Consider the following 12,580-nt stretch of genomic DNA (forward strand, 5'->3'; position numbering starts at 1 on the left):
AGGGGCTTGGCTGAAGGCTTTTAAGTACTAAGTACTAAGGAAATAGAATGTCCTACTCTGTTGAATACAAAATGGGTCAGTAATTTATACATACCCCAGTGGGCATCATGAAGTTTCCTCCAACCACTGTAAACACTTTCTTGTTCAAAACCACTCCAGTTCATCTAGTTGCTTTCTACAACACTTAAATTGATCAAGCACTTTTTCTAAATTTTTTCTAAAGCTTACGGAGATGTCCAGGTGGAAACAAAACACGATAAACAGTCTAGATGGATTTTCAACTGAGAGGAGAATCGTATTACTTGCTTCAAAAGTGTTGAGCCATTATCTGACTAAATCCCTAGCATTGCAAGAACATATATTTAGATCTAGAAGGAATCTCAAAGGTCATTGAATTTAAACCACTTAACTGATGACAGACATTAAAGGGGCAAAAATGATTAAATGACTTGCTCAGAATCACACAAGAAATAAGTCACACAGAGGCAGGATTTGAACTGAGATCTTCTGATTCAAAATTCAAGGCATTTCCTAAAGCCCTCTACTCTCTTAATATGTGGTAGGAAATCACAAATAAAGGAACAATAATTAGGATCACAATACATTCATTAATGAAAGGAAAGTTCAATCTCGGATATTTTCAGCATTTATAAAATTAATACATAGATGTGATACATCCAAAATTTTCAGCCAAGAAAAGCACTGTATGTACTATGAAAAAAAGAGATACGAATAGATTTCCTAGAGTTTAAAAAGAAATAGATGCTTCAATAAATCCTTTGATTGTAACAAGGGCTCCCAGTCAAAAATTAAATATTATTTAAAATTAATATTTCTCTAGTAAGAATAAAATAATTAAGAAAATGTAAAAAGCTCTGCAATATTTTATTGAGAAAATCACCAAACTATTCAAAATGGGAAAAAATAGACCTAGGAAAGGAAAAAGAAGCAATTCCAAAGTTATGGTCCTATCTTTTGGGTAGAAGAAGTCCAATTTGGATAATCTACACAATTATTGTTGCAAGAAAAAAGTCTGTTTAGAGTAGTTTTGTTACACTGAGGTCAGTAGTAAAAAAAAAATGATAATAATAAGAAAATGTATATTCCCTTTCCACAGATAAGATATAGAAAACATAAACCTAACAATTACAACACTAAATGAAAGTAGAAACATTTGCAAACAATACAGTCACAAAATGAACTGTTCAGTTCTCTCATGGATTTGTGTTCTGATATGGCTAATTACTCCTACATCACATACTTCTTTCAGTCCAAGCCTGCTCAAAGAATGACCTAATTCCACAGAACTATTTTCTAGACTTCTAAAGATTAAGTCCACCAAAATTTTCTTCTTTTCAAGTACATACATCCCATAATAAATAATATTAGTACTCCAATACAATTTTGAAATACCTTATCATTGCACGGTGATGATCCTGGATTCAAGACTGACTTGGCTATAGACCATAGGAAAGTTTAGGTTTTTTTAAAATAACATTGGGATAGTCAGGCTAAATACCACATCTGTGTCCACATAAAAAGAGAAACTCAAAAAGCACTTCCTACCTTTGAAGAAACAATCCTTGCTATGGATGATGTAGATTTTCTTTTTCTGCAGACATGAGGCCCGATGGAGCTCACAATGGTTTTCATAGAATTTGCCATCAGATCCACATATTGGCATATAAGTAGACTTGCAGACTTCCAAACACTGACATTCTGGCATCTGGGTCTCTTCATTTACAATACAACGACTCCCTCGACCACAATGCTTGCTTTCACATGATGCATGTAGGCCATCATGGCCAAAATACACTAAAATGGAAACAAAAAATGCAGAAATGTTTAAATACTATTCACTCAGGCTAGTACAAAGACTTTCATGTTTTATGGCTTTCAAAATAGAGAGATGGGCACTGCTTCCCTACTGCACTGGGAAATACAAAGAAGAGTCTACCACAAAATTCAGGGAATCAAAAGGTTTCACCTTCAATCAGTCCTAGCCTGGAAAATACACAATGATTACAAAAATTATTTTTCCCTTAAACCCAGCAGCTGGAGCAGAGAGGGATGAAGGTCTCTGCAATTTCATTTTTATGTAAATTACTCCTTGTCACCTCACTGGATTATTGAAATAATCTGCTGCTTGATATCCCTGTCTGAAGTCTCTCAACACTGCAGCACCTCCTCAAAGCAGGTGACAGACTGATCTTCCCAAAGTATAGATCTGGCCATGCCCCATTCCTATTAAAAAAACAAACAAACTCCAGGAACTCACTATCACTTACAGAATAAACATAAAACCTTCAATTTGGCATCTTGTCTTTTAACACTGAAAAAAGACTAAATAATTTCTTGTACTTTCTAAACTCTGGGCATTTTTACTTGTTGGACAACATAACTGAAACTCTTTTCTTTCTCTTATCTACCTCTTAACTTCCTCTGCTTTCTTCAAGGCCCAGGTAAAATCCTCTGACATGAAGACTTTGCTAATTTTTGTTCATTCTAGTCCTTTACCAAAGAGATTATCCACAATTGATCCTGTATGTACTTTGCTTATGCATAGTTGTTTCCAAGTAACCAACCTTGTGAGTGCCTTTAAAGCACAGTCTGTTTTTTCCTTTATTTGTATCCAAATTGCTTACCATAGTGCCTAGCACATGGTAGGTGCTTAATAATGCTTGTGAATGATTTGGAAGGAGGAGGAGGAGGAGGAAGAAGAGGAAAAGAAAAAGGAGAAGGAGGAAGAGGAGGAGTAGAACAGGAGGAAGGAGGAGGGGGAGGAGTATGAGGAAGAAAAGAAGAAGGAGAAGGAGGAGGAGGAGGAAGAGGAGAACAAGAAGGAGAAGAAGAAGAGGAAGAAGAAGAAGAAGAAGAGGAGGAAGAAGAGGAGGAAGAAGAGGAGGAGGAGAAGAAAAAGAAGAAGGAGAAGAAGGAGAAGGAGAAGAGGAAGAAGAAGAAGAGAAGGAGAAGACGAAGAAGAAGAGGAAGAAGAAGGAGAAGAAGGAGAAGGAGAAGAAGAAGAAGAGGAAGAAGAAGAAGGAGAAGGAGAAGGAGGAGAAGGAGAAGAAGGAGGAGGAGGAGGAGGAGGAGAAGGGGGAGGAGGAGGAGGGAGAGAGACAGAGAGGCAGAAAGGGAAGAAGAGCCAGAGAAAGACAGAAAGGAACGAAGAGGTCACAATGATGATCTGAGTGTGGACTCGGCTACAATCTGAGCAATTAGAGTAACTGTTAGATAGAACATTCCTTGTCAGAGATTCTCAATCCCTAAGCTTTTGTCTTGACCTTCACAGAGCCTCTGCATGGGCCCTTGTATCCTAGAGACTTCTAGACATAAAGACCAGGAGTAGCAATCTCTGGTTACAGACTTGAAGTCAGATACCCCTATAAACCTGAGCACTGCCTATAAGCCCCCTGTGTCTGTGACACCACAAATTGGGCTGCCCTTGGCCTTCCTGGCTTGAGCCCTCTACGAAGCCACATAGAAACAGATTCCTTTGACCTGAGGGTGGCAGGATCAGATCTGAATATGAACCACCAATAACTCCATGTTCTACTATAAGGTTGAAACACCAAGGTAACTGCAGTTGCAACAGGTCAAATAAAAGAAATCAGGCCCTACTGAGTCCCCTCACCCTTGACAGGTTCTAGTCTGTGGGAAAGAGTACAGCAAAATATGCCAACTCAAGAACCCTCTTAGGGTCCACACAGGAGAGAAGCTCTAGTACTAAAGATAGAGAGAGAATCATTTGACTTTTGTCAAGTACAATGAGCTGGAATGATGACACAGGAGGCATCCTGTTGTATTCTTTATCAATGCAAACATTGCTCCCAAATCTTTTCCCTGACTACTGGCCTATGTAGTTTAAGTACCATGAGAGAAACCCTACGTTGCAGAAAGGACAAACTCATTCTCACACCCTCCTTATATCCCTCCCATAGTTCCTGCTTTCACCCTGACTCCTCCCTCCCTTTATCTCCCCTGTACCTTCTCTCTGTCTTTCCTAGGTGACTCCCTTTTCTTCTCTGAGACACTTCAGAGTTGACATACTGACCTCTGGGAATGGAAAATGCCCAGCAAAATTATGAGCACATCTACTAGCCATATCATGACCCCCTCCAAATATTATGATGCCACATCATCTATCCATTGATGGAAAGTGTCATGCATAACATTCTCCACATATACACACTAATTCCCTGAGTTCCATACAGCCTCTACACCACTACTAACTGTATTCTGTCTTCAGTCCCTATCAGTGCTGAAAGAATAGATTATAGATTTTTTTTTAAAATCTTGTTTAAAATAGAACAGTTTAAAATAATCTGAATTACCCTCACTGAGTGACAATGAGAAAATTAAAGTTCTCTGGGCATCAATTTCCCATGGAAAAAATAAAAGAAAATAAATCAATGTATACAAAATCAATAAAATATTTAAATTCGAAAAAATATGGGCAGCGTCATAATTGGTACAGTAGATAGAATAGCACTACTGGAAAAAGAGGCACTCAATTCAAATCTTTGGTCTAGTATTTTTTTTAAATCTGAGGACTCTTTTTGAACTGTATAATAAAGGGAGTGGAAAAAGACCATTCTGACTAAAATATTCAAGCATTGGTAGGACCAGACTATGTGGGGGCTGTGGAGTCCTAGCCTATGAAATTTTGATTTTATCAAATAGACAAAGAAAAATCCTTGAAGGTTGTTGATAGAATTAAATGATGCAGATGATGTTTGAGAAAGATAATTCCAGAGTAGAGGAAGGAAAGAGGAATCAAAATGACAAGAAAAGTGGAGAGTCAGATAAGATGAAGTTTTTTTAAACTATAGACTTTTTAAGTCTACAGGAAAGGTAGTAACTGCCAGATAATGAGGACTAATTCTGCCCATCACTGGGGTCAGCTGTTTGGATCAATCCAAACCCTATAATTCATAGAAAATTCACCAGGCTTGAGCTAAACCCTAAAATATGAAAGAGAAAAGAGAAAGTAAAAGTTCAGTTCAGTTGATAAGACCCCTAGCTACATAAAAATAAAGGGAAAGAGTGGTTGAAGATGATATGGGAATACTAAGGGGGGAAGTTATATGGAAGGAGGGGAGTAATCAAGTGGAACAACAGAGAGAGATCACATCAGAGACAAGTAATGAATGCTAGGCAGAGCACTCAGCTCCTGTGGTAGTAGATAGGTAGTATAGAAGGTCCATGAGGAGAAGGTTAAAGAACATGAGACTGGCAATGATTTGAAGATGGCTTACAGGAGGTGAGACTGAAAAACCAAGGGCCAGAATTTTTAAGAAATCCTGTATTGACATGAGCATGTTTCTCTCAAAGCTATGTCCTTTTTGGCAAGATTCTTTAACCATGTGAAGGCTTAAAATGGCTCAATAAAAGCAAGAGCCATCTCATACCTGTGGGCTATATCTAATTTATCAATGCACTCCTGGGAGTTTATTTATACCATACATTCCATTTTCATATAATATTATATGTGCCATAGGAGGTTGTAGTAGAGTACTCCTGAAAGAATGGCAAACGAGAGAACACACAGGCTCGGTGCTGCCCTATTAATCACTGAGCCTCCTGGGGAAACCTCAAACAACATGAAGAAAGACTGAGATCCAGGGGCAGAGGACTACAGTAATTCTTCTGACAGGGAATTGAAGGGAGTCAAGTAACAAAATGAGGGGTTTACCAATGGAAGTGATAAAGAGTACATGATGAGACTGAGTGCAGTGGACAGGTTATCTTTAGACTGGAAGAGCCAATGGAGATTCAAATAACTAGGTCTCCTCTTCCAGTGTTATCATACTAATGGTTTCTAGGTCTGAAGAGAACTCATAGCCTAGATGAAATCAAAGAAGCAATGAGAACATGAATACGGATATCCATTTATACCAAGCACTTTATTTGCCAAAGAATTTATATTTTCTTATTTGACCCTCTCAACAAGGTAAGCACTTGCAAGGTAAGTACTATTACTATCTTCATTTTACACATGAAGAAACTGAGGCCCACAGACTAGGGGAAGGGATATTCAGAATGCATGCCATCTTGGGGTGAGGGTAGGGGCAAGATGGGGTGAAAATTTGGAACTCAAAATCTTGTGGAAGTAAATGTTGAAAACTAAAAATAAATTAAAAAAAAAACAAATATATAAAAAAAGAAAGAAACTGAGGCCCAGGGTTATCCAATGTGTGAGGTATGATTCAAACCAAGATTTCATTGAATCAGAAGGTCAGGATTCAATCCACTAGGATAAACTGCCTCTCATGATGAATTCTGAGAATACACTCAACATAAAGCTAGAATCTGAATTATACCAGGTCAACGAGAATACAACCTCAGCAGGAAGCCTTTCTATCTCTCCCTCAACTGCTAGTGCCTTCTCCTCAGAGCCTGCCTTCTGTCTACTCTGTATATATCTTAAATAAAGCTATTCATTCATATATTGTATACCCTGTTAGAATGAGAATTCATTGACGACAGAGTACTGTTTTCACCTTTCCTTGTAAGCCCAGAACTTAACATAGTGTGTGACAAACAGCATTGGCTTAATACATACAGTTTGACAGACAGGATATCTGATTACTGCTCAGAGAATGATAGGCACAGGGTATAGGTGAGAGTGTAGGTGTCTGTGTTCTTTAAACTTCTATCTGGAAAAGTGAGCTTTAGAGAGAGCATATACAATGAATAGCTTCCCTAAGAGAAAAAGGTCCAGGAGCTCATGTGACAATTCCCTTCAAATGGGAGATTGCCAAGAAAATTTGTAGACAAATAGTAAAAAGCTGGATTATATTCAATTACAGGGTTTCCCCCAAAATGAGATTACAGTGCAGTATTAATTGCAGTAAGTATAAAACAGAGTATTAGAGAGGGATTTTAGGAAAAGGATAATTAAGCAAAAATGTACATTTCAAAGCTAAGGGATTTTCCCTTTAAGTTTTAATTAACTGTCCTCGTTCTTTAATTCACAAAGCCTCTAAAATATTGAGCAATATGAAATCGTACAGGAAATATAAATAAATGATATGCTGCATATAACTCCTAGACCTCAATATATGACTGGCTTGTTTGGACTTAAAAGCATTGATTGTAATCATCTTAAACATGAAAGGAAAAGAATCCATTATTGAAAGATTAACTACTCAACTCAATAACTCATTTAAATTCCTCAAACCTTAGCAGGCTAAGAAATGCTGATTTTTTCTTGGAATCATAATAAACTTAAAGGTCAAAGTTTCTTGGAGCAATATAAAGTCAGATAGATCCCTGAGAGAAATCTGTGATTAGTCTCTAAGACAGTATCTACTTACTTGGTCAGGATATTAGAAAACCCTATACAGATACATATGGGACAGCTAGGTGGCACAATGGATAGAATGCCAGACCTGGAGGCAAGAAGACTCATCTTTCTGATTTCAAATCTGTCCTCAGACATGTTCTAGCTGTGTGACCCTGGGAAAGTCATTTAACCATTTTTCCTCAATTCCTCATCTATAAAATGAGCTGGAAAAGTAAGAGGCAAATCATTCCACTATCTTTGCCAAGAAAAACTCAAATGGAGTCACAAAGAGTAAGATGACTGAAAAATGACTGAACGACAACAAAAATGGATATATTACCAATGGAGAATATCTTTGTTTTGAAGTTTTGAGTACTTAAACTACCTATTACACATTCAACATAAATAGAGAAAAAAATCCTCCAAGTTCTCAAACTTTTTGTTACATTTTAATGGTATGATTTACGTCAGGAAGAAAATCCAGTGTGGTGATTAAAAAAATGCATTATATTTTATATTACTGTACTTAATATTCTACACCACAGGCATCAAACATTTGGGCCCATGTTACTGGAACACTCCTGACTGTAACCAGAAACAGATAAAAATGTATTTGGGATATATTTCACAAAATAATTAAAATATAATGAAACAAATGATCACATTTTAAAACAACATCAATTAGCAGCCAGGGGATCTGTATGTAAAGTTTAGTGGGTACCCTGTGTATTTGAGTTTGATACTGCTGGTCTACACCACAGAGACTAATTCTGGGCTGAAAGAAGATTTGGGTCAAATTCTTTTGGGTAGAACCTATGTGTTGTGATTTTGGGGTCCCAGTATCCCTAAACCTCAACATTTTGGTGGCCCTCACGGAGAAACTGCCTAACCCCAAGTTCTTCTCCAGCCAAGACTGGAAGGTATGTAAGCCTCCCCACCTCTCCTTTCTTGCTCTGCAGTTGGGATTGCTCTCCAAGCACCAAGGCTTGGAGGTGCTTTTCAGGCAGAGAGTTACAAGGCTGTGACACTGTCAGGCTTTCGATCCACTGGGTCAGTTCAAGGCCATGGACCTGGGTATACCTTCTGCAGCATAGAGAAAAAGGATGGACACCCTATTTAGAAGTATGCCCAATTCTGTCAATTCTCTTGGCTCTAGGGAACTGGGGAAAATTGCAGTTGCTTTTTGGTTCCCTGAGGCTTACTTACTCCCTTCCCTCTACACCTCTGAATCCTCCTTCATGGAGGTTACAGGGAAAAGTTAGAACAGCTAAAAATATCTTGGCAGATTCTGGAGGTTTTGTGATTGATCATTGAGGAGTTTCGAAACTCCACCCTACAACCCTGGTCACTCTTTTCTCCCACTGCCTTTTCTTGAGTCAAGAAGGTATCTGTTAACCCCTCTCATAGGAAAAGAGAGTTTCACCCTTTACTTCTCACCTTTGAGTTTACCCTCCCCCACCTGGAAAAGGCAGCAGTTATAGCATGGGCCCCCCTGGCAATGGCCTTGGGCCCTAGGGCATTCTTTGCCTAGAAGCATCACCCAGGTTCAGCACATCCTGTTCAAGGTAATGAAGCTAGCCTCCAAACTTGGTTAAGCATGCTCTTTTAAATTTGTAGTTTTAACTGTTAATGATGAGATGCTGATTCTCTGTGCAAAGTAATTTGGAAATGCATTTGACAAAACTGAAGTCACCTGGTAGGTAATGGGTTTGTTTCCAGTTTCAAATTGATGAACTTTTTCTATCAGTTATGTCAAGCAACTTTTCATAATTTGGTTACCGCTAAATTAATTTGACTATTGTTCTTTATTGTTTCAATGTGTAAACTAGCCAAAAAGCTTGTTTGGGTTATGTGTGGCTTGCTGAGAAGTTGCAAGTGTATAGAAATTTCTAATGATGGGCTTTTTACATCAAGACAAACTTAAGTCTGAGATGTAAATCCTGGAAAAGTTTTTCCTAAACTGTGATTAGTGAAACTTGCTGTTTAAGGCAAAAAAGCTCATGATTTTATTTTGAGTTGTCTAATGGATCATAATAATCCATCGATAAATCAATAATCCACCATTTGAGACATGCCACAAGCTACTCAGAGAAGGTGATACTGGTGGGAAATCAGCATTGGAAAAAGCTGAGAGGACAATTTTAGCTTCAGTCTAAAATAGGATTCTCCTGGCTCAGTTTCCCCATTATGTTCCTTTGGAAAGGAATGTTACCCACCTGGCTATTCCTGAGTCTGGCTATCAGGTGAATTTGATACTGCATGGTTGGAAAACTGAATTATCTGAATTCAAACAGAGCTAATGATATTTTATCCTGTCATATCTGGGCCCTGCAGTCTTTTCTGTCAGGTTTGTGTCTTCCAAACTACAGGCCATTCACCCATAGTTGATAACAAAGAGCAGGTACCAGACACTGTCCCCCAACTGTTCCCTGGATGCAGCCTGTGCTTGGTTCCAGTTAATCTCCTCTTTGGGACCCCTTCAAGGCAGGGAGAGCTCTAAGCCCCTTGCCTGCAGGAAGCAGTTTCAGAAGCTGAGACCTTCACCCCTTACCCCAAAAGAATTTGGGTACCATTTGTTTGAGAGGGGAATGATGAGGGTGGGATCTAGACCCCAAAAAGGAAAAACCCTGGACTTTCCCACATGGCCAAATCACTTGCATTCGTCTGAGGCTATAATCCCATCAACTGTCCTTTCAGTGTGGCTACACCCAATCTCCCAATTCTGTGTTACACTTAACCTAGCCTAGCCCTCCATTGTCTTACCTCCCTGTGGTCCTAGGACACTTCCCACCCTTAATACTAGCTAGGCTCCATTCTCCCTCGCCATGTGGTGCAGGTCCCTGGCATTCTATTACCTCACTGTACCTGCAAACTAGTTGGCCACTCCTAGATCCCTTCCCACAGTCTTTCTGTATATAAGGTCTATCTTGTCTCCATTAAGATGCTCAGATTCTTATGATCTAGCCAATAGCCCACCAACATTCAGACTCCTTAAGTGTCTGCCCAATATGACGATGTTCTAATAAACCTTGTTTTTGGCTGAAAGAAAAATTTATGGAATAAAACAAGCATTTCTATAGCACAGTACAATCAAAAAAGGTTGCACATGAAACTACAAATTTACTATGCACAACTTATTATTCCTTTCAAATATACAACAAAATTATCATGCAAATTACTTTTTTCTTCCCTCTCCCCACCCCCCAGCCTAGATATGACTACCATTAGACAAAAATAGGCATATATATGTAAAATTATTCTATACTTACTTCTACTTCTCAGTTTTTTCTCTGGATGTAGATAGCATCTTTTTTCATATATTCTTTATATGTGTATTTATAATAGTCAAAATAACTTATTTGCTCAAAGTCATTCTTAAAACAATATTGCTGTTACTATATACAATGTTCTCTTGTCTCTGCTCATTTCGCTTTTCACTATTAAGCCTTTCCATTTTTTCTTAAAATAATTGAGCTCATTGTTTTCTTATAGCACAGTAGTATTCCATTGCAATCATATACCACAACTTGTTCAACCATTTCCCAATTGATGGACACCCCTGCAATTTCCAGTTCTTTGCCACCACAAAGAGAGCTGCTATAAACATATGGGTTAGAACATATGGGTTCTTTCCCTTTTTCTGTAATTATTTTCAGAAATAAACCAAGTAGTGGTATGACCTGATTTAAATATAATAAATGCCAGTTTTCTAACCATTTGATTCCTTGAACTTAAGGATTATGCTTCTAATAATCTAACACACGAAACTCAAAAGTCACCTTACACGTTTTGATAATAAAGCAAAATGTTTAGTTTTCATTTTGTTTAACTCCTCTATAACCTCTTACACTACATTTTCTTTTACTCTTTCAGTTTCATACATAGCACACTATCTTTATTCTCTTATATCTATCCTGGATTTTTAGGACTCTTTTCCTGGCTCTTCATTCTCATTGTTAACCCATTTGATATCTTGTCTCTCATTTGGCAAACTTTCACCCTCTAAAAAACCAGCTAAGTCCTACCTTCCAAGATAGATTTATTGTTATTTCCAAGACATATTTCATATTACCCCCATCAATAAATCCAATTTTCTCACCAAATTGTATGGATATCTTTTCTTCATTCCAGATGACTTCCACTCAATACTCATACCCACCACTCAAACACAACATACTCACATTCCCAGCTGCCTCCATTCCTTTTTTTGGGCTATTCCATATACCTGGAATGCACTTCCTCTCTCTTTTCTTTGTTAAATTCTTTCTTTTTTATTAATTTATTTTTAATTGTCAACAATCACTTCCATAAGCTTTTGAGTTTTAAATTTTTCTCCCCCTATCTCCCCACCTCCCTCTCCAATATGGCACGCAATCTGATATAGGCTATACCTATATATTCCTATTAAACATATTTTCACATTAGTGCTGTTGTAAGTAAGAATTAGAACCAACAGGAGGAACCACCAGAAAGAGGAAACAAAACACAACAGAAGAAAAAAAAATAGCAAATAGTAAAAAAAAATAGCAAATAGTATGTTTCGATCTGCATTCAAACTCCATAGTTCTTTCTTTGGATGTGGATAGCATTTTCCATCATGAGGCCTTTGGAGATGTCTTAGATCCTTGTATTGCTGAGAAGGGCTAAATCTATCAATATTAATCATTGCACAACATGGCTGTTACTGGCTACACCGTTCTCTTGGTTCCGCTCACTTCACTCAGCATCAGACCATACAAGTCTTTCCAGGTTTTTCTGAAGTCAGCCTGTTCATCATTTCTTATAGTACAATAGTATTCCATTACATTCATATACCAAAACTTGTCCAGCCATTCCCCAATTGATGGGCATCCTCTCAATTTCCAATTCTTTGCCACCACAAAAAGAGCTGCTATAAATATTTTTGTACATGTGGGTCCTTTTCCCATTGGTATGATCTCTATGTGATACAGCCCTAGAAGTGCCATTGCTAGGTCAAAAGGTATGCACATTTTTATAGCCTTTTGGGCATAGTTCCAAATTTCTCTCCAAAATGATTGGATCATTTCACAACTCCACCAACAATGCATTAGTGTTCCAATTTTCCCACATCTTCTCCAACATTTATCATTTTACTGTTTTGTCATGTTGGCCAATCTGATAGGTGTGATAGGGTACCTCAGAGTTGTTTTGATTTGCATTTCTTGAATCAATAGTGATTTAGAGCATTTTTTCATATGACTATAGATGGCTTTAATTTTTTTCATCTGAGAACTGCCTGTTCATATCCTTTGACCATTTATCAATTGGGGA

The 12,580-nt window shown here is 37.9% G+C and overlaps 1 protein-coding gene across 1 annotated transcript in view; it reads right to left on the reverse strand.

Annotated features, from left to right (window-relative positions):
- The window catches only part of FSTL4 (follistatin like 4), a 772,743-nt gene that overhangs the window by 480,108 nt on the left and 280,055 nt on the right, over positions 1-12,580 (reverse strand). Inside the window, exon 4 of the mRNA XM_027849341.1 lies at positions 1,567-1,815. Coding sequence (XP_027705142.1) covers positions 1,567-1,815 — 249 coding nt within the window. The remainder of the gene's footprint in view (positions 1-1,566; positions 1,816-12,580) is intronic.

This window comes from Vombatus ursinus, unplaced genomic scaffold, assembly GCF_900497805.2.
Source record: "Vombatus ursinus unplaced genomic scaffold, bare-nosed wombat genome assembly UNPS02007284.1, whole genome shotgun sequence".
Taxonomy (NCBI): Eukaryota; Metazoa; Chordata; class Mammalia; order Diprotodontia; family Vombatidae; genus Vombatus; species Vombatus ursinus.